Source organism: Macaca nemestrina, chromosome 9 (assembly GCF_043159975.1).
Source record: "Macaca nemestrina isolate mMacNem1 chromosome 9, mMacNem.hap1, whole genome shotgun sequence".
In the NCBI taxonomy this organism is placed as follows: Eukaryota; Metazoa; Chordata; class Mammalia; order Primates; family Cercopithecidae; genus Macaca; species Macaca nemestrina.
In genome coordinates, this window is record NC_092133.1 from 143,738,577 (window position 1) to 143,766,499 (window position 27,923).

Below are 27,923 nucleotides of genomic sequence, written 5' to 3' on the forward strand. Positions count from 1 at the left end.
ATTATTGTTTGCCTACTCACCAGGTGGGAGCTGATGAGAATGTGGATGTAAAAATTAAATTGTATTTAGCTTGTATAAAGGAAGTTAAAGCTTTTTTTGTTTTGTGCCTACTACTGAAGTTGCTTAGCTGTGGAAATGAGGTTATTGCAGGCACCTAGAATTTTATCTCCTTCACTTCCACAATGGGGATAAATTCTCCAACAAGCACAGGAATCTGACATTCTGATATTGAGACTCCTAGGCATTGAGCCCCATGGCAGGGGTGGTGATGACGTGAGTGTTGGTGTTGATGTGGGCACCCTCCAAGCCGGACACGGGAGCCAGGGATACGTGAGCATTGGCGTTGATGTGGGCATCCTCCAAGCCGGGCGCGGGAGCACAGATACGTGAGCGTTGCCGTTGATGTGGGCATCCTCCGAGCCGGGAGCAGGGAAGGGCAGAAAGAACAGGCCCCTCAGGAGCCATGAGAAAAATCAAGTGTTGGCAGCAGTGGTGAGGGTTGGTGTCGGGGGCCAGGAGGAGATGGCGAAGGGAGCATGTGCCTCAAGGCAGCCCTGGAACCCGCGGTCCCTGCAGTGAGGTCTGGTCTGCAGGGGACGTGGACGGCCACGTGGAGAGGCCCACAGACAGCCTGGACTTGGCTACCCAGAACTCAGGTGGACGTTGCAAATGGCCCCACAGGGTTGCAGTGCATATTCCTCGGACAGAGAGAAGATGCTTGGAACTGTTCCCGGCACGAAGCCAGCACCCTGTGGACAGTGGCCACTGTTGTCGTGACTGAGTGCCGTCCAACTGGGGGCATTTGCTCTGCTCGCTTCACTTAATTGGGCCAGGAATGGGGTTGCCCTGCCTTCAACAAGCTTGACGCATTGAACGAGGACTCAGTAAAGTACTCTGTAAATATGCTCTCCTGGCTAGAGTGAGCAAAGCCCAGGGAGAGAGTGGTTCCTCAGTATTAGACAGGTGTTTGGCGGGGCCAGCTGTGTGGCTGCCAGAGCGAATGTGACCAGGAAGCCTCTGTCCCCCCGGAGGTGGCCTGCATTCCTGTTACACGTGCCGTAGGCAGAAGGTGGGCGCTGCTGGGGAACTTGCTCATGTTCCTGTTTTCTGATTGGAAATTCAAGGTTTCTGAGCATCCTACATCGAATTTGTACATTGCTGACACTGTATACACTTCAACACTTGTTTTTTCCTGCTTTTCGGATCTATACAACCTGGCATTTGGCCGTGGCTTCCAGGACAGGCTGGATGCAGAGTGAAGTCCTCTCTGCACTGTCGAGGATGCAGAGTGAAGTCCTCTCTGCACTGTCGATGTTTGCAGATGTCTTTTTGTATAAACTTTGTATTTGAGACTTTCAATTAGGTGTTTACTTAACTAGACTTTTAAAATTGCCATGCACATAACTCTACCAGTTACAATCGTGAGCTAACATGGGTTTTTGGTTTTACTTTGATGAATGTTTAACATTTGCATGCTGGATGTGGGGGTGGAGGTCATTTATCTGCTTTTCATTTCCTTCTTGGTTATACTTAGTGACTTTTCAGGTGAGGTGTGGAAGGCGTGGTACAGGGTGAATTGCAGGTCGCACTGTGGTGCAGTGGACGAGAGAGACGCGGGCTGCAGTGGTGTGCACAGTGGATGAGAGAAAAGAGGAGACTTCCATCCTCGAGGGAAACACAATTTAAAAAACTGGTCATCTAGCTTACATGACGTCCAACAAATTCAGTTTGCAAAGTTTAATTTCCAAGTTAACTTAGTAATTTTTCCCCTAAGTCATTAATTTAGTAGCTTACATTTAAATATATTTCTTCTGTCTAAAGCAAGTCATAAATTCTAAAATGAATGACTAAACATGTAATAATTTAGGCATACAGCACCTGAAGGGAAAACTGCCAGTATGCTAAAATGTTGGATACAGATGCTCATAAACTATAATGTAGCATTCTTCCAATGCATGTGCTTTTAGCATGCAACTTGGTGAGTAGTTTTGAGCTATATTTGTAGGAATGTGTATCTTGAATACTTTAGGGCACTGCAGATGTGTGCATGAGATGTATAAATACTGAATGTTCTTCTCCCTTCCCTTAAATGAAAACATTAGCTCCCTTTATTTTTATTTTTTTTGAAGTGGACTCTTGCTCTCTTGTTGCCCAGGCTGGAGTGCAGTGGCACAATCTCGGCCCACTGCAACTTCTGCCTCCCAGGTTGAAGTGATTCTCCTTCCTCAGCCTCCTAAGTAGCTGGGATTACAGGCACCCATCACCACGCCTGGCTAATTTTTGTATTTTTATTAGAGATGGGATTTTGCCATATTGGCCAGGCTGGTCTCAAACTCCTGACCTCAGGTGATCTGCCCACCCCGGCCTCCCAAAGTGCTGGGATTACGGGCATGCGCCACTGTGCCCAGCCAGCTCCCTTCTGTAATGATTTATACAGTTGTTTTTGCTTTTTGTTTTTTTGAGACGGGGTCTCTGTCGCCGAAGCTGGAGTGCGGTGACGCAAATCTTCGCTGACTGCAGCCTTCACCTGCTGGGCTCAGGTGATCCTCCCACCTCAGCTTCCTGAGTAGCTGGGACTAGACACATGTCACCACGACCAGCTAATTTTATTTTATTTTTGTATTTTTAGTAGAGACGGGGTTTTGCCATGTTTTCCAGGCTGGTCTTGAGTTCCTGGGCTCTAGCGATCTGCCCGCCTCGGCCTCCCGAACTGCTGGGATTACAGGCGTGAGCACCACATCTGGCCCATTTTTTTTTTTTTTCCTTCCAGGATTAGAAGTCGACTTTCAGAAAACCCTTCAACCTTGCAAACTTAATTTTCCATAAGAATGTGTGGACTGCAGTTAAAAGTTTTCAACACAACATAGCTTAAGGCTGACATTTACAAAGAGCAGGAGGCCCGTTCAGTGCCTTCCAGGCATTGGCACTGGCGGTCTGTAGGCGACCCTAATGTGTGGCGTCCTGAGACGTGATCGTGGTGCTCACGCTTTTACCGAGGGCCTCCCGGGAGTACCAGAGGCTGTTCTTCTGCAGTCGGCCAGCCAGGCAGCAGCTGCTGGAGAAGGAACAAACGGTAGAAGACGGATGTACATGGTGTTTATTGTGGCAGAGAGGTTAAAACCAGGCTCACTTTGTTCTTAAAGTTTTAAGTAACTAATAATGAAGTCTTGAAATACGTATTGCGTTTCAGGATTTTAAAGCAGTTGTGGGTGTGTCTGTCTCTCCAGCTCCCGTTCGGGTGCTTCCTGCGAAGAGAGCTCAGAGACGCCACCTTTCCTTGATGAGGTGACAGGGCCTGGAGAGGTGTGAACCCCGTGGTGGGGGGATGACTGACCTGGGGTGAGTCTGGGTCAGCGTGGGGATCCACCCCCACTCCACATTCCTGTAGGGAATCCATAGTTCTAAGTCTTTATGATAGGGGGAAAAATAACCTGGAAGAGGGGTTATTTTTTAAGAAGTAAGTGCCATGCTCTTTTATCCTCATACTTTTCCGTGTTTAAGCAGCATTGAAGGATAAGGCACTAGTAGCATGTTGTTTTGGAAACAATGTTGTTGGTTATTTTACGTTGAATATGGTACTAAGGTTGCCTGGTAACAGAAGTTTTCCTTAAACAACATGGACCTCTGTTGAATCTGTTGCCCCATTGGCTGAGCCGTCTGAAATCAGTGCAGTAGCAGCTGAAGAGGCCTCTTCCCCTTGGAGGAAGCCGCTGGATTGGCAGGAGGCACCGCTCTTGATTTGAGGGAGTGAGGCTGGTTTGCAGAGACCCCACGTGGCCCCTGCAGCTCTCTCCTGCCCCCTGCTGGATGGCCAAGCAGCCTGCGACAGTGTGCTCAGTGTGAATGTTCCCTGGGGCAGGCCAAGGCTTTTGTTCCAGAAACACTGACTTCAGAAACGGCCGGCTGTGTGTGTTGAGCATGGCAAGAAAGACTTACGTGTGTCTCTTAAACCTCTTGAACAAAGCAAGTTGATGTTTCAAATGCATCTCGAAGGCTAATGACTTTGCTGTGGTCAATATTCAGGATAAAATACGGTATGATGAAATAGAAAGTTAGGAGTGGCAAGTGAGGTGCTTGTGCCCCATATGACTAACCGATGTCCTGGCCGTTCCACACCACGGCCTCTGAGCAGCCAGCCTGCAGATACTGGGTCAATTTAGATATCCCTGAGCCGGGCGCGGTGGCTCAAGCCTGTAATCCCAGCACTTTGGGAGGCTGAGACGGGCGGATCACAAGGTCAGGAGATCGAGACCATCCTGGCTAACACGGTGAAACCCCGTCTCTACTAAAAAATACAAAAAGCTAGCCGGGCGAGGTGGCGGGCGCCTGTAGTCCCAGCTACTCGGGAGGCTGAGGCAGGAGAATGGCGTGAACCCAGGAGGCGGAGCTTGCAGTGAGCTGAGATCCGGCCACTGCACTCCAGCCTGGGTGACAGAGCGAGACTCCGTCTCAAAAAAAAAAAAAAAAAAAAAAAAAAAAATTTAGATATCCCTGATCTCTGCAGAGCTTTGATCAGGCAGCCCAGCAGCAGATAAACACAAACGCTGACTGGAAACAGCAAGCTGCTATTAACATCACAGACGCAGTCGCCTGCGCCCTCAGGGGTGTCAACTTCTTTTGCTTCTAGACTTTTCGTCTGCGTTACAATACAGTTGTGTTCAGTTTATCCTCATTACTCTGCTGTCTTCGCTGTTAGTCTCAGCCAGCTCTTAGCTCTGACACTGCAGGAGTTTCACTGTGCGGCTGACCAGGCCTACCTGGCTTGGCTGTAAAGCAGGTGAGATTTTCCGGAAGGCAGTGACGAGAACCCGAGGCAGGAAAGAGCGTTGCTGGTCCACATACGGCAGTGCACCTGCAGCAGAGCATGTGCATGCACGTTCAGGCTGAACAGGTGTAGAAGAGAAGAAAACCGCCTATGATTAGTCACTTAAAATGCCACACACCCAACCCTTGAGACCCTAGCACATAGAGTAGTAGTGGTCTTGTAGACGGGCAGGTGTGCTGAAGTCTGATTTTCTCACTTAGCTTTTCCAGCAACGTTTTCCTCATCTCTAAGCTGGGGCTAACAACTGCCCCGCATAGATTTGTGAATGGAACCGTGCGTGTAAAGTGGGGTAGCCCCCAGGACCTGGGAAGGGCTCGGTCAGTGTCGGTGGTCTTGCGGGTTGTACGGGTCCTCCAGGAAGGCGATTGCTACAGATAAATAACTCTCCGTTCGATGTCACTGAATGTAAAAGTAGGATCTTGGCTTCTGATGTGTCTGGTTTGCTGCAGGCCGCGCTGCACCCCCTGGTTCCTGAGCCCTGGGCTGAAGTACGCCCTGCTGCATCTCCTGTGCCGCTTTTGCTGTGTAAGGAGAGCTCCTGCCCTGGGAAGCTTCCTCGCGCTGTTTAGCCTGAACTAGCACCACAGGCTGTAGCAAGACCCGTCCGAAGTGTGGGTTGGGAGGAGCCTGGGGCGGCCCTGTCCTCTCCAAGCTGCTCTCCAGGCTGGGAGCGACTTTGGGGGGTTTGTCAGTCCTCCTCTCAGGTGTCCTGTGTCTCCTGGATCAGCCTAAGAGCCCCATCAGATGCCCCTCTCCTGTCTGGACGAGCACTCTCCAAAACGCTGCCTGCCACCCAGATCTGGCGCAGAGTGAGGTCACATCTGCAGCCCTTACCGCACAGAGTCCTGAGGCATTGGCAAGAAGGGGGGAGTGCGCTGCCTGAGTTTCCACCGCGGTAGCCGGCTCTGCTCCCTACTCTGCGTTTGGGGTGCCGGATGTTCAGACCTGCTGTGTCCATCCGGGGCCATGGCGGGGTGTGGGTGGGAGGAGCAGCGCGGATGAATCCAGGGAAGGACTTAGTTGAATCCCGGCTGCCCACATACTTGTTGCGGGTCTTGGACAAGCTCCCTAGTTTCTCTGGGCTTCGGTTTGATTGTAAGACTAGGACGCCGCTCTAGTCTGAAGATGTCGGTGTGTGCGGGAATGCCTGGCGCAGTCACCATGGGTTTTCCTTCAGCCTCCTCCGTGCCCCTCCCTGGGTCAATCAGTATCCATGCGTGCCACAAGTAAATTACAGTCCCTCCGAAAAACCAGTAGACCCGAGTTTTATGGTCAAGCATGGTGAGTGTCCTTGCCAGGAAATGCCACTAGATGTCTTGGGCCCGCTTGTCTATGTCCACAGCAATCCCCGGAACAGGCCGGTTCAGGAGGTGGGAGTCGGTGTTGTACCTGGGACAGGCTGAAGTCAAAAGGCTCATGTACTGTGAGGGGTGATCAGGGTGACACATCAAGAGGAGCCAGGTGGCTGACCCTGGAGGTGGACGGTCGGGTCGGAGTGGCCGCCCTTCAGCGCGTGTTTGGAGCGATGCCTTCCCTGGGTCCCGCAGCCCTGATCTGCAGCGCATAACTTCCCAGCTCCAGCCAATCTGGTCTTGCCGTCTCCTTCCAAGAAGGTGGGTGCGGGGCAGTTGCCTTTAAGCGGCTCCTTCTGGACACCGCAGGGCAGCAGCAAGCAAGCATGGGCGACTTTTTTCTTACGTTGACCACAATACGCAGGGCCAGCTTTGCACGATCCCATTCAGCATCACACGTGTGCATGGGCCACTCACCTGTCCATCCACCACAGAAAGGTCTGGACCGGACCATTGAGTGGTCCTTGCCGCAAAGAGCCTAAAGGGCTCACAGGAAACCCAGAACCAGCGCAGTGGTAACAGCGCAGCAATACCTGTCATTGATCAAGGGGTATTCTGGGCCAGACGCGGTGTTAAGTGATCCAGTTCGGTTAGCACTGTTAGAATTTAACCCACTTTTGCCTATCAGGAAATCGAGGATGGAGGGCATTGGGGCTGGGCGCTCTGACCCCGCGGATCCGCCCCCTGGCCTCGCCTGGCCCCGGCTGCACAAGCAACAGAGCTGCTGCTCTGGAGCGGGTGAGGAGCTCTGGGGAAAAGATGGAGCCTGACTTGGGTAAGATTTGGATATTTTCAGAAGAGATTTTCAGCCTGGAATGACGGTGTAAGTGACTGAATCAGAGTGATGAGCCAGAAAGCCCGGCTGCAGGAGCTCCCCTGTGGGGTGAGGGAGGAAGGCCTTGGGGGCTCCTGGCTGAGCAGAGGCGCTGGGTCGCCAGGAGCCGCCCCGGGCTTGGAAAGGGGGGAGAAACCCAGCGCCCTGCGCTGCAAGGGCACCCCGAGACATGGTTGCAGTTCCTGACCGTGACAGGCACAAATGGTGCTGATGGTGGAATGCACGGACTCTGCCTTCAGAGAACTCCTGTCTTTTAAAACCTTGGGCCACTCATTTAAACTTGGTGGCCTCAGGTGAATGTTCAGAAACAGTTTCTGATGAGGTTGCAGAGATTGTGTGTGGCCTCTGTGCACGGTCTCTGTGTGGTCTGATTGTGCGGCCTCTGTGCAGCCTCTGTGGCCTCAGAGCTCAGTCTCTGAGGACTCTGGTTGTGTGCGGTTTCTGGTTGTGCTCAGCCTGTGATTGTGGTCTCTGTGCGGCCTCTGATTGTGCGCGGCCTCTGATTGTGCGCGGCCTCTGATTGTGCGCGGCCTCTGATTGTGCGCGGCCTCTGATTGTGCGCGGCCTCTGATTGTGCGCGGCCTCTGATTGTGGGTTGTGTGAGTTTCCTGGGATGAAGTAGATGAGCCTCCTGCTGGGGCAGGTGTGCCTTGTGTTGGGCATGTGGAGGAGGAAGAAGCTTAACCCATCCCTTCTTTGAGAATGGCAGGGCATGTAACAAAGGCGGTTGATTTATACGTGGCCATCCTCGTGAGGTGACGACCTGAAAGGTTTACTGCTTTCCTGGAAAGCTGCTCTGGGTGTCACCATCACTGGTCATGGACAGCAGCTCAGAAGCCTGGTTAAGGTGCAGGGAGGGACCGGCGCTGGTCCTGTCTGTGCCCAGGCTGCTGGTCACCCTGACGACCAGGCGATGGCTGCCTGTGCATGAAGCTGGGGTCAGAGTCAATTTGGGCAGTGTCGGCTTTGATTTAGGTCAAGACTGGTCAATCTTCTTAAAATACAGACGTTAAAGCATAGGGCACATGGCCAGTGTTGAATTACATTTTATTCGGTGTAACTGATGGGACACTGGGCCTGAGTCCCAGGCCTGCCACGGGGTTCAGGGAGCTTCAGAGGGGGGGATGCTTGTGCTCAAGTTTTCGCAGGTGGGATGGGACATGGGCACTGGGCTGGAATGCTCTAACCTTCGATCTTCAGTCGTCGGTACTGAAAGGAATGTGCAGGAACAAACTCACATGTGTGCACGCATATCATTTTCAAAGATGGATGAGCTTTTGGGCAATATCTAAAGACTTTTCAAGTTTTGAAGGAAGGTGGGATGACACTGGAAACGTCAGGAGTTTTGGCTGGTGACCAGGTCCATCAGCACACACATGGTCCCTAACCTTGCACACCTATGATCGCACACAGCGGGTGACCCAGGTCCGTGACCTTGCATGGCTCTGATTGGACACAGCAAGTGACCAGGTCTATAACCTTGCACACCTCTGATCGTGCACAGCCGGCGACCAGGCCCGTAACCTCAAAAGCTTCTGATTGGGTGCAACTGGTGACCAGGTCTGTAACCTCACACGACTCCGATTGGACACAGTGGATGACCAGGTCCGTAACCTCACACACCTCTGATCGCACACAGCGGGTGGCCAGGTCTGTAACCTTGCCTGGCTCTGATTCTGCACAGTGGGTGACCAGGCCCGTAACCTCAAAAGCTTCTGATTGGGTGCAACTGGTGACCAGGTCTGTAACCTCGCATGACTCCGATTGGACACAGTGGGTAACCAGGTCCGTAACCTCACACACCTCTGATCGTGCACAGCCGGCGACCAGGCCTGTAACCTCAAAAGCTTCTGATTAGGTGCAGCTGGTGACCAGGTCTGTAACCTCGCACGGCTCTGATTGTGCACAGCGGGTGACCAGGTCCGTGACCTCACACCTCTGATCGTGCACAGCTGGCGGGCGCACTTCAGTGAGAGGCTGACCTCCCAGGTGTGAAGGGGGAATGCTGTGTGGCTTGCTCAGCCCCTCCATGCTTTGGGGGCTCCAGGCTGTGGCCGGAAAGTAGGATGTTGTCCCAGGAGGCCACTGTGGGGAGACAGGAGGCAGCTGCAGGGTGGAAGTAGGATGTTGTCCCAGGAGGCCGCTGTGTGTGGGGGCGGGAAGGAGGCAGCTGCAGGGTGGTGAGGGCTTGCATATTACTGGGAGTGGCCTGATCCATGCCTTCTGCATGTGAGTTCTGGCGATTCTCTTCATGTTGGCATATCATTCAGCGCCCCCATCACATTTGAGATGAACTGTGCTCTGTGAGTGGCCCTGCCCCGGGCCATGACCACATGCTGGACTTGAGCTGTGGGAGCCACATGGACAGTTGGAAGCCTCACACCCCAGGGCTACACACAACGAGATTTCCCGGCTGCGTCTCCCGAGGCCTCGTGCTGACCTCCCTTGCTGCTGCTGTCCCAACCCCTGACACGGCACAGCTTCCCTCTCAGAAGATTTTGGAGGGAGCTTTTCTGCTGTTCGTAAATCTTACGCACATTTGGATACGTTAGCTTCATGCAGAAGTCCTGCAAGCAGGAGATAATGGAGGCTCGGCTCCACCTGGTGGTCTCCAGGAGTCTCTCTCCACCTGCAACCTAGCAAGTCAAGGTTACTTGAATGTGTCGTCCGAAGGTAACAAGCGTGGGAAACGTGTCAGTGCCATGCAGTGCGAGGCGGCTCTGGGAATACCAGTACACTCTCGTGCTGCCAAATGTCATGTGTAGATGTCACAGCCTCCTTTTCTTTGTCACCTGTGTTCCTAATCCCCTGGATTTCTCAAATCTCTGGATTTCTCAGGTTCTTTACTTCTCCAGGAAAAAAACCTGTCCCATTGTGCTGTTACCTCTGAAAGGGGATTTTACAGCAGGAGGTGAGGCAGCAGCTGTCAGTGTAGGCACATGCAGCAGGATCCTACTAGTCTCAGGTGCACCCAGAGGGAGCATAGCTGGGCAGGTGGTCCCCATCTCCTGTGGCGTCAGGGGCACCCACAGGAAGCACATCTGGGCAGGTGGCTCCATCTCCACTGGTGTCAGGTGCACACAGGACTCACAGCTGGGCAGGTTGTTTATTGCCAGGAAGTACAGCTGGGGTTCAGCCCCCCCAGAGCCTCAGGCAGGGGGTTAATTGGAAAGGTTGAGAACCTTGGCTTGATCACTGAGACACAAATTGGCAGTAGAAGGTGGACATTCCCCCATCCGTTCCTCGAATGTTTTGCTTTCTCCTGTTTCCCTGAACAGCGTCTTTTTAACTCCTAAGCTAGCTCCTGTGTATATATCTGTATGTCTTTGTAGAGGGACTGGAGACACTGCTGGAAAGTTAGTAACTCTGTATTGATGAGGTGCCAGTTATTAGTCTGTTGCCTTAAAACATCAGCGATTGGAATTGCTCCTCCGAACATGACTGGACGTGTGGCCGTTCTCTGCATGGTTTTCTTTTGGGGAGGTGTGCCCGGTTCCGGGAAGAGTGCTGGGCGGCTGCAGTAATGTTGGGGTGGACATTACTGTCCCAGCGGAACAGTATCCCTTGGAGGGCAGGGTGGGGATCCCGCGGGTTCACGACAGTTTTGCTAAATGAATGAATGAATGAATGAATGAATGAACCTAGCACAGAGTTACATGAGCTCATATAGAAACGGCTTTGAGTGTTGAGAAATGGAGATCGAAGAGCTCAGCTGTTCTTTCAGTACGATTTGGGGTCACTGCCGCTTGGAGCTGAGGGTTTGACATGCCATAAAAGCTGTGATGTAGCCATAGAGTGTGATGTTCTAGTGATTTGGTTTATGCAGCTGTTGCCTTCTGAGGCTGAAAAGAACCAGGTTAGTGGTTACTTGTTACTTGGGCCTTGTGCTTTCTTAGGAAAAAGGAAGATGTACTAAATTTTTAGTGGTAAAGTGACACCATGGGAACGCAGGAAGCATCTCATCTTACTTGTGACTTGGTCACGGAGCCTGTGGGTGCTTCTCTGCATGGTCATCCTGCAGCTTCCGAGTCCCGTCCTCACTCTCAGACTAACATGGCCATGCTAGGGGATCCTACTCGCAGGTCTGACGGCAACATTGCATGCTGGCTTTGTTCCCCAGGACTTGCAGGTGGTTCGCGCCTGGAATAGTTCCGTGGAAGCAGGGTATCAGCGGGTGGCTGGCCTCGGCTTCCAGCATGGCCTTTATTCTCCATGGAGCGTTGGAACTGATTTTTGCGCAACAGTGATTTGACAGTGAGTGATATGCTGTGGGTCCCCAGCCTAAGGAGATGGGGATAAATACTCTTTGTTGCTCTTTCATGCTCTGGGTGGCAGGGAGTTGGATTGAAGGCTGCAGGTGATGCCTGCACATGTCGTGAGATAGAGAGAGTATTTCCATGAAATCCTCTGTTTACAGAATTAGACCAGTTGTATCTGTAATGCAGAAGTTGAAAGCAGTTGACTTCAAGTGTGATCAGGAAGCTGGAATTTAACTTCTGAGTAAAATAATTACTGTGGAAATGAGTCTTTGGACTTGGAATTGAAATGAATGGTTGTAAATTTAGGGTAAGTCACAGTAACGGGTTTAGACAAAACATCTGATGTAGGCGGCCGAGTTTTTGAGGTCTGTATAGAAACGTGATGAAAACGGTAGGGGACAAAGAAGGATTGTCCTGTCCTGAAAGATTTAAAAAGTGGATTATAAATGCAGACCTCGGTGTGCGTGTAGAGGCCGTCAAACGTAACTCAGTGCTTTGCAGCAGAAGGGTAAGAGCCGAAGGAATGTTTCTGGATGTTCTTCAAATGACTCCTTCCTCTCAGCGTGGAAGCTGTGGTTAGTGTCCACCGGTTCTGGGTCTGCCAGTGATGTCTCCTGGGTGGTCAGGTGGCGCACTCAGAGAAAGACGCAAGGAACGCCTCCATGGTTTTCTGCCAACTATAAGATAATCTTTGTAGCCTTTGGTTCCATTTGTTTCTTCCTTGTAGTTTTGTTTTTTAAATTTATGTGTAGTAGGACTGCCACTCTTTTGTGGACAGTTCTGTTAGTTTCCTAGTGCTTATGTCCATCCCCTTCGTTGAAGTGTCTGTCCAATTTTTGCCAGTTTTTTAATTGGAATGTTGATTGTCTTCTGTTTCTTTCCCTTTCATGTAACTTTTAGCCTGTCTTACCTGCAGAAAGTCCTGGCGGGATTTATGTTGGAATTGTAAGTCTGCAGGTCAGTGTCCTCCCGGGATTTATACTGGAATTTGTAAGTCTGCAGGTCGGTGTCCTGGCGGGGTTTATGCTGGAATTGTGGTAAGTCTATTGGTCAATGTGGAGAGAGTTGGCGTCTTGACCATGTTGCCGCTTCTCCTTGGACTTGTGGCTCAGTTGACGTAGCTCTTTTCTTTCTTCAGCGTTTTGTGGTTTTCTTCATACCCATCCTCTGCGTGCTTTGTTAGATTTATACCTACGTGCTCTTTATACAGCTACTGTGAGTGTGTGGTTTTTAAAATGTAGGTCCCAAATACGAATTGCCTGTATGTAGAGTAAGATTTGACTGTGTGCTGTGACTTGGCTAAACTCAGCTATTGGATCTAGGACTGACAGTTGTAGATTCCTTGGGAATTTTTATATTCCCAAGGGGCTTTTGGTGTGACTTGAGTTTTCTCCTTTCTGTTTTCAGTTTCTTTGATTTGTGCTCATTATGATGTATTTTTGCTGGCTTTGAGTTGAAGATAGAAGCTTAGATTATGGACCCGAGACCTTACTTTTTTCAAATATGAGCCTTTCGTGCTATAAGCTTAGTTCCCGTCATTATTTTGGCTCCATTTCATAGATCTTAATTTTTGTTTCACTTCAGTTGAAAATTATTTTCCTTGGAACACTCATGGTGGTTTTATTTAGTTCACTCAAATCTCATTTTAGCAAAAGATAAATATTCATGCAGGTTTAGTTCTTGTGTGTGCCTCATAATATCTTCACGTTCTGTGCCTTGACCAGTAAGTAAGTGAGCTTATCAGGGAGATGGCTGCATGGTATATTAGTGTTGTAAAAATTATTATGTGGGAAATTGAATGCTTTTGAGACAGGGGGTCTCTCGCCCAGGCTGGAGTATAGTGGTGCAATCAGAGCTCAGTGCAACCTTGACTTCCCAGGCTCAAGCAGTCCTCCCACCTCAGTCTCCTGAGTAGCTGAGACTACAGGTGCATGTTGTCACACCCAGTTAATTTTGTTTTTTGTAGAAATGGAGTTTCGCTATGTCCCACCTCAGCCTCCCAAAGCGCTGGGATTACAGGCGTGAGCCAGCATACCTGGCTGGGAATTGAAGTGCCACGAGGGTGCAGAGGTTTCAGGTTTTGTGTTCTGATATTGCCACATACCTGACAGTGCCTGGCCTGCGGTCGATGAGAAATGTATATTCCTGAGTGAATGGATACTGCGATATTGAATTAAATGTAATTTCACTCACTCGGGTTTCTCTGTGCCAGTCGTTTTGCCTGTCTGGACTGCTTTGTTCTGCAGGTTACCCTGTAATACGATCACGTTCTTCAAGCGGTTTTGCACTTTGATTATTGACCTTTTTTCATTTAAAATGAAACAAGTACCCGCCCCCCAATTCTAAGATATTCTCATCTTCCCTCTGTAATTGGGATATATGGTACCAATGCATGTCTCTTCATAAACGTGTTATAATAAAAATCCTTGAATTACACACATGCTTACATAAACAGAGGTTTGATTCTTTTAAGAGTTGGTATTGCAAAGCAGAGATCTTGACAAGCTCTACTTCTCATAATGTATCAGTGAGTATAGGATTGCATATATTCTACTTTATTTGCCTTCTGAATAAAGAATATTCTTAATCATTGCCACTTAATAAAGGATGGGCAAGATCTTTTAGAAAAGATGTTTCCACAAATTAAAGTTTGTACTGTCAACATTGTTATTTATAAATAGCTAGTGAAACCATCAAAATCTTATCACATTTACATGTTGCACCAGGAATCATGTCTGCTTTGCTCCGTGCAGCTCGGTATTTTTGACGCGATGTGAGTTAGTGCACAGGAAGCCTCAGTGTTTCCTGGAGGGATGCCCGCAGCTCACTGACCTCAGAAAGTCGTAACGTGTGTACGAACTTCTGTGGAATAACTTGAGCTTATTACATACATCTTCTGGTAGGTCGTTTGCCCCCCCAGTCTCAAAAAAAAAAAAAAAAAAAACCTCAGACGTCTTAAATTAACGGCAAGCCTCTTCGGGACTGAGCCATTATTTTAGAAAGCAAGATTGTCGGAAAAAAATACAGCTTTAAGGATGATAGAAAGATCTTAGCATCTTCTGAAGCCTGAAACCTGTGGCAGGAGACAGCGCAGTCATTCCTGTCCTGAAGGTACCTGGCCTGTCCCGTTTTGTTTTCCATTGCTTACCCAGATGTGGTGATTTAAGAAAATCACTGGAGTCATTGAATTAAGCATCCCTTTATTTCCAGCTTTTAAAAGATTTTAAGTTAAAATACAACTTTTTAAATCTTTTATGCAGCAAACATTTTGGCGATATTATGTCTGTGTTCCGTGTGCGCTTTCTCTGTTGTGTGTAGGATTTCTGTTTCATGTACTCTGTCCACTGCATGGCACACAGTAGGTATTAAATATTTGGGAGATGAATGAATGAATGAGGAAATGAAGTTCAGGATAATTTCTACAGCATTTGGAGATTCTCACATACAGCCTAGGCTTGTGCAGTGTTACCAAACAAGGCCCAAGTGAAAGCTGCAGTATTTATGTGATTAATTACTAAGCAGCAGTCACTTTCTCTTCGTGCATCCTGGATTTGTGGGGTCACAGGACCTACTGAAGTCGTACCGTATAATGTCTGATGATGGTGAGAATGCCGGCATGCAGATAAGTAACACTTGCAGCTCTCAGAAAGCGTGTTTTATCTATAGTTAGCTGGCAGGACTCAACAAACGCACGTTGCTTCCTTAATTCGCCCACACAGCAGACACTTTTTTCAGGCCTGGGGTGTTATTGGGGACCAGTGAGTGGGGTCCTGGCTTGCCCCAAGGTGCCCTGGAGCTGAGAGGAGATTTTGTACTTGGAGATGGAGGTTGGGACACGCTTGAGCCCAGAGTCTTGGGGTGAAGTTTTCTTCATTGAAAACTTCTATTTGCTGAGAAGGAACGGGCAGAAACTTCATTTCAGATAAATGAAAGTCATCCCTTGACAGAGGTGCATCTCTGACGAGCACTCTGAGACCCCCGGGCAGCAGGGAGAAAGAAAGCGTGACTCTCTGCTGTTCTACACGTCCTGGTGTGGGGTCTCTCGGCCGGGACCCCCGAGGAGAGGCAGGCATGTCTACTGGCACCTGCTTCTGTGGCATGAACTGACTGAGTGGGATTGGTTCTCTCAGGTGTGCAGATTCGAGGGGCTCTGAGGACTTCCTTCAGCTGAGGCATCTCCTGGTAGAGCCAAGTCGTTCCCTGGGTACGGTGTGTGCCTGTCATCTGCTGCCCCGCCCTTCGTGAAGAGACAACAGCAGCAGCATCACCCTTGCCACAGCCGGGGAAGCTGGCTGGATAGCAAGAGGTTGGAAAAAATTCAAGTACTGTGTTTATAACACTCATGACAGAGGCTGGATTTGGTGGCTCATGCCTGTAATCCCAGCACTTTGGGAAGCCCGGGAGGGAGGATCACTTGGGTCCAGGAGTTTGAGGCCAGCCTGGGCAACACAGTGAGACCCTATCTCTACAAAAACTACATAGTTAGTCGGGTGTGGTAGTGCCTACCTGTGTTCCTGGCTACCCAGAAGGCTGAGGTGGGAGGATCACTTGACCCCGGGAGGTCAAGGTTGCGGTGAGCTGTGATCGCACCACTGCACTCTAGCACAGGTGACAGAGGCAGACCTGTCTCAAGAATTTGTTTTTTAATGTCATGACAGATGTTTTCCCTGTCCCAACCTATTCCAAAATAGCTAATGTTTTTGGCGATTGCATTTTGCATTTCAACTCCAAATGTACAAATGTTGCTTCAAGAAATTCTTCCTCTGCATCCCATCTGTATGGTGGAACCAGCCAGGTGCCGTAACGTTACGGGACGCTTCTCCGCATGGCCTCATGTGTGTCAGAGGAGCCCTGGCCGCTTGTTCAGGTTCTCTGCATCCAAGAGATGGCTGTGTGTGGCAGGACTGATCCTCACTACATATGGTTCGGATTCTTCGGGTGAGTGTCTGGAAGAAGACACGGTCTTGAGCTCATTCCCGCGGCAAACATGGTTTGCAGATGAAGGACGGCTGCTTCTCCCTGTCCAGAGCTGCCCCGTTGCTGATGAAGATTGTGAAGTTGGTGAAGTTGGTCAAAAGAGAAGCAGCTGACACAGCAGAATGACCAGGGAAGTACTGAGGGATGTGGGAGGTGAGAACCTGTATTCCTTCCCCCTCCTGCTGAATGTTAAAAATTTCTCAGACGCAGAATTGGCCTTCTGTGTTCATGGGTTCTGTAGCCCTGGATTCAGCCAAACTGAAAGTGAAAATATTCAGAAGGAAAAGAATGGCCTAACCTGTTCTGAACATGTGTAGACTTTGTCGTTTTCATTATTCGCTAAACAATACAGTACAACCACCATTTACACAGCACTCCCGTTGTTTGGGGTATTACGAGTAATGTAGAGATTTTAAGTACACAGGAGGGCACGCGTGGGTTCTGTGTACTCAGCACTCACGTTGTTTGGGGGTATTACGAGTAATGTCGAGCTTTTAAATACACAAGGCACATGTGGGTTCTATGCAAATGCTGCACCATTTTCTATCACGGACTTGAGCATCGCAGACTTTGGGATCCTGACCCTGGAACCCGCTCCCACAGACACCGAGGGTGACTGTACTGTAACACGCTTTATTTTTTCAAGAGACTCACTGGAAGAAACAGTTTTTTCCACACAGACCAACATTCAAAATCTATAAATAGTTTTTAGGAGGAGGGGAAGGATTTCAGGGTTTTTTCCTCCCCCAGTTCAAGCTATTGAGAACACATCCCTCACCTTGTGGTTAATTCGTGTGTGGTTGAGAATACGGAAGATCCATTCTCTTACCCAGTTTCAGGCAGATAATACATTGTTAAATGAATTTCAGGCAGACCATACGTTATTAACTGTAGTTACCATGCTATACATTCGGTCTCCAGAATTGACTCATCTTTTCATGAAGTGTCATGACCCTTGACCAGCGTTTCGCCGTTTCCCCATTCCCAGTCCCTGGTAACCCCCATTCCACTCTGTTTCTACAAATACTTTAAGATGCCGCATATAAGTGAGATCATGCAGTATTTGTATTTCTGTGCCTGGTTTATTTCACTTAGCAAAATATCTTCTAGGTTTATCCATGTTTTTGCAAATTACAGAATTTCATTCTTTAAGGTGAATTGTACGCCTTGTGTCCGTACACCACAGTGTCTCTATCTGTTCATCCACTGACAGGTGCATAGGTCAATTCCACATCTAAGTGACTGTCAATAGCGCTGTGGTGGACGTGAGCATGCAGGCATCTCTCCATTAATGGTTCAATATTCTTTTGGATATTTACCCAGACATGGGATTGCTGGATCATAGAGTCCTGTTTCTAGTTTTGGAAGGTGCTCCATACTATTTCACAGCTGAGCTGCTTTGCACTCCCACCAACGGCGTGCAAGGGTTCCCTTTGCTCCACATCTGCCAACACTGCAGAATTTACATTCCTAGATCCCTTGGGTTCCCTGGCGTGGGCACAGGTGGCCTGACCGCTCACTGCCACCTCTGAGTTTTGCTTTCTCATGCTGCAGACAGACTGGCTGAGCAGCCTCTTGGATTGCTTTGACTCTTGGGAGCTTTGACTTAAAAAGGCAACTGAGCAGAAAGCCATAGCTACTACGCAGCTGCTTAAATGATTCTGCAAAGACTTAAAAGCACACACTCCCTCATCCAGAGTCTAAAACAGGAAGACAATGCTGGATGTGTTGTGGAAAGTCGAGGCTCTCTTGGCCCCTGTTCACTGCACGCCTCTGGCTCTGGCATGAACACACAGTGATGGTGAAGCTCTGATTACAGAGATGGGCTCCTCCTGGGGTTTAGGACTCTGGATTGCATGTGCTTTTGTATTGACTGAGATTAGCCCACTTCTTTCTGCTGTCAAAGCGATTCCATCTTTGATGCCTTAGCAGTTTTGTTTCCCGACAAAAGCACTTTCTGATGCCGAAGGGCACGTGGCATATGGTACGTGGCTGTAACCACTCCCTGTGGCCTGGCATCCGAGATAGACCGTCCACTTCTCACCTGGAGGTGGTCCAGTGTGACTGTTCAGATCCTGGAAGTGATGTGGACATTTGTTCTAGTTGTCGTCCTCCCCCTTCAGCAGGGCTGTGACATTCTCCCTGCTGGGACATCTGAAGCATCTCCTGTAGCAGGGGTGGGCTGGCGCTGCTGGGCCAGGCGGTTCTGCGTGCTGACTTTAGCCACCAGTGTGGCCCTTTGGCGGGCGTCTCAGACTTGCTGAGACTCATCTGTGAAATGATGATAGTGCTTGTGGAATGTTTAAATGACATAGTTGTCTGTAAAGTTCGCAGTAAGACCCCGACTTTGTAGGTGGATGGTCGTCCTCCATCCTTTCCCCTGTCCCCCGTCCGCCTGTCCTCATGCTCATGTTCCCTGGGCTTCATTGTCCCTACCTTGCCCCTTTCCCCTTCTCCCTCCCCACAGCACCAAAAAATGTAAATACAACATCCCACAAAACCAACTTACTGCTGAGGCCTGAGATCTGCAAAATTGAGAATGAATGTCATGGGAAAGGGATATAGCTGTGTTTAAGAAGGAGGGATTTCTAACTCCCAGGACATGCTGGAGAAATTATGCTTGCCCAAGGAGTTCTTAGCAAGTTACGACAGCAGTTTTGTGTGAAACAGGTGTGTTTAAATCTTCCCACTGGTCAGGATGGCTGCTGGGGCATCTCAGGGACCTCGTGCAGAGCTCCTGGTCTTGCCAGGGACTGGAAGGGAGGGGGTGTTTCGAGGCTGCAGGAGGACAGGAATCTCCTCACTGCTCCACACGGTGCACTGCACACGCGCTTCGAATTTTTAAAAATTCCATCGGCATTCATATTTCTAAGTCCTTTGGGGACTGTTAGTACTACATTTTTTTTTAACATCAGAAGCTTATTTTCAAGACCGCTGCAGTAGTGTGAACTTCTGTTGCTCTTTCTCGTGTTCTTTTGATCCATGTGTTAAAAATAGAATGGACTCCAAACAAGCTCTTTCCTTTAATCCCCCTTCTAACCGGAGTTCTTAATGTACCAAAGAGAAGAGCTACGGGGGACGATACAAATTTAAAAAAACCCAAAAAGGTAAAACTCTAAATGACCTGGTCCACCCACCCCGCCTGAGTAAGATCTTCCTGCAACAGCGTGTCTCAAATTGTTTCCCTCCTGCTCCTACCGTTAATTAAATGTGTGGGTGTGGGGGTGTGTGTGTGTGTGTGTGTGTGTGGTTTGAGACAGGGTCTTGCTCTGTCGCCCAGAGAGTGGGACACTAGGCACCTAAATAACAATAAATCATGTTTTTATTAAACTAAAAGCTCAGGTGAATGAATCCTAGTGTAGGCTTTGTTTACCCTGGCACCTTATTTAAAAGATCTTTATGGAATTTAAGCTGCCGATACTCACACTGGAAACGTGGCGGGGGCTTGCGAGAATGAGGGGGTGATGGGCACAGCAGGTGCACGTGGAGCCATGGCAGAGCACGCACAGCCAAGGCGGCAGGGCTTGGTCGGGAAGGACTTGGAGACCCTGTGGGGAGTTTGGCCTCAACCCAAACAGGGAGAAGCCTCTGACACGGTTTGGGGGCAGAGGCTCACCATGTTTGCATTCTTGCAGTGACCCTTCTGGCCGCTGTCTGGGGTGTGCGTGGGGCCAGAAGCCTCAGCCCCAGAGCTGGAGCGTCTCAGTGACATGAGGGCCTGCGGTGTCTGGGGTCCCGAGATGGTAGTTGATATTGGAGCAGAACAACAACTGGGTTCTCAGGCTGAGATTTTGAGTTTCTTCCTATCCCTGGTTTTCCGTGGTCCATCTTCTTTGCCTCCCTCCCCCGAAGGGGCGATGCCTGTGGCCCTGCAGGCTGCACAGCAGGTCTGTGTTCATGAGTCCTCCCATCAACTCGGACGTCTCACGAGTTGAATGTGAAGCAGATATTGAATTGAGTGCTTGTTGAAATTTTTAAAGATTTTATGTCCTTCGTGCTTTGAGACCTTCACATCCTGTGTGTTTGATCTCTCCATCCGCAGTAGCAGGTAGATGGGTGCTATTACCTATATTTTATCTATGAGAAAAATGAGACCCACACTAGTTAGCTGGCCCTTGGGGGGGCCCTGCTGTGCTCAGCTGCTGGAGTGAGAGGACATCCCAGGTCCTCCTGCCCCTGTCCCCCAGTGCAGGCGAGGGGCGGGCTACACACAGGAGCTGTCACCAGCCTACTGCGCCTGCTGGAGAACGAAGAAGCCTATTGGAGATTTTAAAATGAGGCTGCAGCCTTGCCTTCTGGGGCCTCCCGGCTCCTTATAAAGCAATAGGCTCAGAGCAGCAGCACCAGGCTCCTGACAGCCGTAGAATTCCGAACATGGAAACGATTGCTTTGTAATATAAAGTATTCATTCCAGCATTAAATAATCTCCCGACACTGCACGTGGAAACCATCACTGCCAAGTGGGTCTGTGTGCTCGGAGCTGAGCCACATCGTGGAAGCAGCTCCGTGGCCCGTTTCCTTCATCCCTGAGGGGCTCCCCGGCTCTCGGGTGTCTGTCTCTCGAGCCTTACGTCCACAGCTCGGGCTCTGCACGGGTTCCAGTTGGGGCCACATTGGCTGGCGCGGGCCTGAGGCCGAGAGGAAGCCACAGGGGCCGGGCGGCTGTTCTGTCGTCTTAACCCTGCGTTTGCCAGGCTGGCCTTTTCTTGCTTTTCTAAGATAGGGTTTTGGCCTGAAACTCTGGGCTGCAACGTAAGTGAGAAAAAGAATCCCTGCCTTCGGGGAGGGAAGGAAGCATCATCCGTCTGTCTCATTCGACCTTCTGCTGGTGACTTGGCCTCACTGCGGTTTTCACTTCCAAAGAACGATTTTCTGTAGATCTCTTTTCTTTGTGATTTTAATTTCTGCTTCTGAAATTTTAATTCTTATGGAAAGTCTCAGAATTATATAAGTAGCATTTTTTTTAATGAAGTAGAAAATGTTTCAAAAGAGATCACTTTTATTTTTTTTCTCACTAAGGTTACAATTTCTGCATTTACTCTTCTGTCATACTTATTCCTAAGGTGAGAAGGAGAATAAACGGGTATCTTGATGTGGAAGTGGGAAAATGTGCTGTTTGGAATTTTACATGGAAAGCGCTGCAGCACAGGCTCGGGTGGTTCGCGTTCTCTGACGGCAGCCTCCCAGAGGCTGTCCCCGGAGACGGGAGTTGACTTTTGAAATAGCCCTGGATGACGTTCCCGTTGCTTCCAGGTTTGGGGAATATGAACAAGCCTGCTGTGAGCAGTGGATATGCCTAGCGGGATAACAGACCTGTGATGGCCCCTGCTTAGAAACATGGGGAAGGACGTGCCCTTTCTCGGAGCATTTGCGCCTTTAGTTTAGCTGCACACTGACAACCACGTGCCCTGATGGACACAAGATGAGGGGGAGAGAAAGTCAGGAATTGATCATTCAGCCTGAACCAATGTGAAATGGAGGAAGCACCAGGCACCGTCAGATCCACCGTCTCCCTTGTGTGGAACGGAGGAAGCACCAGGGACCGTCAGAGCCACCGTCTCCCTCGTGTGGAACGGAGGAAGCACCAGGCACCGTCAGAGCCACCGTCTCCCTAGTGACAGCGTGGCATTGATTGAAGGTCAGGCCTTGGGCCCAACCCAAGGAGGTGTTCTGGGAGGATACTGTGTAGTCAGCCAGTTGGCTTCCGCCTGTCAGTTACTCACCTCCCGCCACTGTCCTCTGTCCATCATCTCTGTCGTCTGTCTATATGCATCATGTTACCTACCTGTGACCTGTCGCCTATGATTGTATTCACACAGGAAACATTGGTTGCTTCACAATAAAGGATGGCACATAAAAGCTGCTGCTAGGTTTGCACTTGTAAACCTGTAGCAAATCTATTATGGGAATCTGGTGGATCTCTGCCTACCAGATGCTGAGGCAGTTCCAGAGTTGAAAATAACTGGACTTTTCACATGAAAACGTAGCAGGTGCTTGTGAGCCTGGTCTGAGGGCCGCGGCATCCAGCACTTCGGCACATCAAGCCATCGCTTTCTGCATTTTGGTGATAGAATCGGTGTAAGTTTCCCCTCTGCCCACCCCCCAGTCACTGAACAGGTAAATGATCGCCCCGCGTCTGCCCAGGTCTTCAGCGCACTCCCAGCCAGTCGCTTATCTGCAGGTCTCTGCGTCAGGCACAGGCATCTGTGTGTGTGGTACACGCAGGAGCACCCTGGCTTCAGTTCGTAAGACGACTGGGTTGGGGCACAGTTCTATGGGACGTGGTCTGGTTTTAAGGATAACTGTGTTTGTGTGTTACAAATAAACCATAAACAGTCATCCACGACATCACGCAAGCTACAGCGTGTGATTTGTGCTGTGGGCACCCAGAGGCGGCATCCAGGCAGGGCAGGGGCTGGGAGAGGGCAAAGCGGGAAGTAGACTTGCATTTCCTTTGGAGAAAGGCACTTCCCAGGCAGGTTACAGAGTCAGGAGGACATACAGGGGCGTGAATATGCGAGGAAGGCCCAGGAAGCCAGGGCTGTGGCCTCTGGACACTGCACCAGCTTTAGAGTGTAAGACTCCGGATGTGGTTTTCATGGGACACGGTTTTGGAGCTGGACAGACTTTTGTCTTAGATCTGTGGTCCTGAGTGAGGAACGTAAGTACCATTTGTGCCTCAAATTCTCATCCGTAAAATAAGTTGTTAAAAGGATTAAACAGTGTTGTCTTTGGGGATGAGCTGGCAAACCCTCCTGTGAAGAGCTGGACAGAACTCTATCTTGCCTTGCAGCTTGGGAGGGAGTAGGCCGTGAGCACAGAGCATGTCTCCAGAAGTGGTCTGGAGGCTGGGCTCAGCCTGGAGACTTAGTTTGCAGACCCTGGTTTGGGGGAAGTGCGGGCCATGGAAGTTACTCAGTGGTGCTGTCCTTTCCCACCTCCTAGGTTTTGAGAGATGATAGTAACCTAGGATTTCTTGAAGTCTTGTCTGGAAATTTTCTTTGCTGATTGGGGGCTCGATTTAAATCCAGCCAAATGCCTGCTCTTAAGTAGAGGCTTCTCCTCATGTCTGGCCCTTCCCCATCCTGAGATTCACTGCGGAGCCTGTATGGTGAGGAACGTGAGAAGACACGTCTGGTTAGGCCTGCCGGGGTGACTCGGGGGGTGGGGGGGGGAGAGGAAGGAGCCACGGCCCGGAGGAACGCGCTGGGTTTCCTCCAGCTGGGGGCCTTGGCAATCAGAGCTTTCCGAATGTGAGACAGAGTGCAACGTCAATTTTCTTTGATGCTGGCATCAACTGAAAATGGAGGAGCAGCTCCCCATGCTTAAGTGTTCATTTGAGAAATTAGTGACTTGGGAGCTGAATGTTGGGTGTAGACAGGGCTTTCAGGATGGGACCTGATCATAGAATTGTGCAAGGCAGCTGGAAACCAGGATGTCAGAGCAGTGGGGCCGTCGGCCGGAAGAGCCACTGGGCACGTTGCTGGAGGGGCCGGGAGAGCCGCTGGGCGCGTTGCTGGAGCGGCTGTGAGAGCGACCTTGGGCGCGTTGCTGGTGCTGAGGGCACGTCCCGCTGTGCGGCGGGGCAGTTGCTCATCCATCGTCCTGGGTGCAGCTGTGTTCCATCCGCTTCTGGTGCTTTCTTTCCTGTTCGCTGGGGTGTTTCCTCAGTTGCAGGGAGCAGGGTCTGGGGGTGCCTCTAGATGCTGAGCAGGGGGCGGAGGGGGTGGAGCAGCTTCCTCCTCACGCAGCCACCTTCAAGGCAGGACTGGGAACCACTGGGAGAACAGCAATCGGCTGCTGCTGCCTTTTCAGGGGATCCCAAGGCCGGGCGTGTGTGGATCCGGGGGCTTTCTGCTCTGCCCTTGTAGGTGGGACTCTCCCACCTTCTCTGCAGCAGGAGAGCGGAGCTCGGGTCGGCCTCTTGCTCTGTAATTCTGCTCTCAAGTGGGCTGAAGTGAAAGGGCTGGGGAGGGGGGTGCCTGCCAGTGAACCAGGTCTCCTGTGATTGATGGGCCTGGACAGAACTTCCAGGCTTCTGGCATCTTGTTTCCTCAAAACCAGATATTTTTCTCTGGTGGTGGGAGAGGCGCCGCAGTGTGTAGGGAAAGGAGTGAACCTGACTTCACAGCCAGCGTCCGAGGTGACTCGTCCCTGAGCTCCAGTGCACATGCACATGTGGCTGTTGGGTTCAGATTTTGGACATCTTTGTAAAATGGGTTAGCAAGGCATTTCCAGAAGCGGCCGAGCAGTCTCGTAGCGGGCAGCCGATGGCTGCGGGTGTGGAGTGCCTGGCAAGCTTCAACACTTCTGCAGAAACCGTCCCTTTGTCGGCGGTGGCCGGCTGGCTAGTTAGCATCAAGGACACTCGTGGATGGGCAGATGCGGAGTCCGTGTCATTTGGTTCCCGGCTCCGTGTTCAGACGTCGGCCCTTGTGTTCCATGGCGGAGACGAGAACCCGTGTCGTGAGCTGTGAGTTGGTGGAGGCAGAGGTGGCACCCGAGAGTACCCGCCCTTCACTAGGAAAAGTGAACTGTGACCACCTTGTGTGTACATCATGATAACTTGTCACTCGTTTGCTGTATTTTTATTAAAGCTTGAATTTTTAACTCTTCTAGGAATTATGGTTTGATCACTCTTAGAAAACAATACAATAGGTCCAAGAAAATGAAGGGCGAGTGAGGATGCTGCGCGCTGGAGTTGCGGTCGGGAAGGGCCTCTGCGGGTTGATGAGGTGGCTTTGTCTGCTCGCGCCGGCTCCAGGAGAGGCGCGGCTGCTGCGCGGCCCCCTTGCCGTCTGTGAGCTGGTGGCTTTAACGTGTGGATTCTCGCCTCACCACAAGCATCCTTCTCTTCTGGATTTCTGCAGGTTTCATGCCTTTCACTTCTTCCCTTGGCCTTCGTCACTCCTTTTTCAAAAACACTGTGGCGGCTCAGGTCCTTGTGACCGACACGCTTGATTAGGAAACGTCTCGTTAATGAAGAAGATGCTGATTGGTGCTGGTGTCGGCCATCCCAGCCCCGCCAGCCACAGGATCTGTCGTTCACCGAGTTAACGAGCGCCCTCGCCACCGGGCTTGGGTTCCTGTGCCAGCGGGTGGGGATGAGATGGCAGGGATCTAATTCTGGACTTCATCCAGATAAATCAAGAAGGGGCCAGAAACAGGCGTGTGTTTAGCAAATGAGTTTCAGTGACTTAAACGCTGTGGGCTTTTGTTCGAGAGCAGGGGAGGAACTGAAGTTGTATGATGTGCAGTGCTTGCTTTTAAAATTCTAACGATGAGGCACACAGAAGATACAGTGGTAACTGTTTTCTTGGGTGCCACCGAATGATAAACTCTGTGCACTCAGACCATGCTGAGCTTCGTTTTCCTTCTCTTGCAGGGGACATCACACAGAAAGGATATGAAAAGAAGAGGTCAAAGTTAATTGGAGCCTACCTTCCACAGCCTCCGAGTACGTAGCCCCGATGAGTAGCATGAGTCCTCTCATTTCACGTGTTCACTGCGTGCCAGAGAAACACCTGGAGGCAGACGGTCCCTGACTCCGCGTCGGCAGGAGGTGGCGTCTGGCGTTCATGCTCCAGGCGTCCGGTTCCTTTGCGTGATTACATAGAAGGCACAGAGGATTTTTCTATAAGTGTGCCTAATTTAACGGGTGTTTTCTCTATAAGCAGAGATCAATATTGTGTTGATTACTTTAAAATGCTATGATTGTAAAAATATGAGCACATTAGTGATTTCAACGTATTTGGTTTAGAGGGCTATTTATAGTACAATAGTAATCAATAGTAATTGATTCTGGTTTAATCCAAGGCATCTACTGGTGGCACAGGCCAAATCTAGACAGTGCTGTGATATGCCGCCCAGGACTCTGCAATTGTGAAAGCTGGTTGTGTGTTGAGATATGGTTGCAAACATACATGATTCTTCAGAAGGACAGTTGATTTCCCGCCAGCGTTTCTACATGTGCAGATTGGCAGCTTTCCTGCACTTGAGCTGGGTTCCATAAATGTCAGGAAAAAAGAACCTCATATTAGACTGGGATTCTAGCACCTCAGTTCCCATCTGGCAAGCTCAGTTCAGCCCGAGAGTGACCTTGAAAATTAGCTAGTTTTGAGGAATGGCTTAAAGCTAACACAAGCAGTTTCTTTCTGAAACATAAGGCTAGCAACATAAATTTTAAAGGTGGAAACTGAGCTTCCATAGTTCTTACCATTGCAACAAGATTTTAAAAGGTTTAAGGATGCACGTGGCCACACCTGCACAAACCCCAATTCTGTTCTTCCCGAGGCCCCGATGCCCATCCAGGGTCCTGTTGACTCAGCAAGGAAAACTTCCTGGGGCTCAGGCTCCAGGAAACTCAGTGTGGAGCTTTTGCTGTTGGTAGTTTTGTTTTGATTTCGTGTTTTCCTTACCTTGATTTTTGAGACAGTCATGTAACAGTGAACGTGTTTGTGTGGACCTTGCTTAGCAGAGGCTTAAGTCAGGGAGAGATGCCGAGGAACCCAAGAGAAGGGAAGCAGAGGGCTGGGCTGGAACGCGGGGGCGAGAGGCTTCAGGGCGGTGCTGGGCAGATCCTCCGATGGCCTGCGCCCCCTCCCTCATTCTCTTCTCACGGAGCCACATGGCAGTTCCCCTCTGCAGGTGCGCTCACGTCCTACAGGAAGGTGGGGGGCTGACTGTAGGCCGTGGACGCTGTTGGTTTTAACTTTTGTGCCTTGCCAAACAAAAGTGAAACAGAAGCGGTTCCTCGCTTCCCAGGACGGTTCTCCAGCGCACTGTGCCTCCCGCAGTGACCTTGGCCGGGCGCGGAGGGTGGCCGCGCCCTGTGGTCCCCTTGGTGGTCTGTGTGCTGTCCTGCATGGGGTCGGCAGCTCTGCTCAGCGCTGTAACAAATTTAAAAAAAACTAAAGTTTGAATTAATTAGTTTTTTTTCAACTTGTTACAGCAGCGAATGGAGCTGCCGTGGTTCGGTGTAGACTGCAGCACAGTGAAGGAGCGCCGAGGAGAACATTCCGCTCTGCCCACATCGGGGTGTGCGACGTCCGAGAAGCCGCGGCCCGGGAGCGGGTGGCCAGCACCGCAGGGAACCGGCCTCTGTTTTACTTTCGTTTCGGTGAGCGCTGCTTTGCTGAGAGCCAGCCCCACAGCAGGGTACACGTTAGAAAAGGGGCCACCTGCCAAGTGCCATCCTGTACAGACGTGTAGGGCGTGGCCCGGGGGCCTGAGGTTCCCGTTCTCCAGTGAGCCAGGTCGCTCCGCGGGTCCAGAGCTTGCCAGAGACCGGGTGCGTCCCTGTGAGTCAGGGCCCTGTTCTGCGTGGCCTGTTGAAGTAGAATGTTGCTTTTACAATTCCACTTTCTCAGCGGGGCACCACTTAGAGAACACGTAAGAAGAATGCATGACAGATGATAAAACTTTTCTTAAAGCCACCGGTCTTCTGCAGACGTTGGTCTTATAGCCAGAGACCCGATTACAGGATGAGCTGATGAGTCTTGGCCTCTGAGATCGGCTAGAGGGAGTGATTTTGAGATTTCCATCTCTGAAGAGCAAAGTAAGGGTTTTTGAAATAGAAAAACCAGTTAATCATAGAGTATATTCTTAGAGGTAAAGATTCTGTTCAAAGGTCTAAATTACTTTGGTGGACAGTATTGTGAATATAGGAATTTCAT

At 50.3% G+C, this 27,923-nt stretch overlaps 1 protein-coding gene across 1 annotated transcript in view; it reads left to right on the forward strand.

The window, feature by feature from the left end:
• The window catches only part of LOC105490816 (disco interacting protein 2 homolog C), a 378,821-nt gene that overhangs the window by 174,293 nt on the left and 176,605 nt on the right, over nucleotides 1-27,923 (forward strand). Inside the window, 2 exon segments of the mRNA XM_011756731.3 lie at nucleotides 25,634-25,705; nucleotides 27,200-27,367. Coding sequence (XP_011755033.2) covers nucleotides 25,634-25,705; nucleotides 27,200-27,367 — 240 coding nt within the window.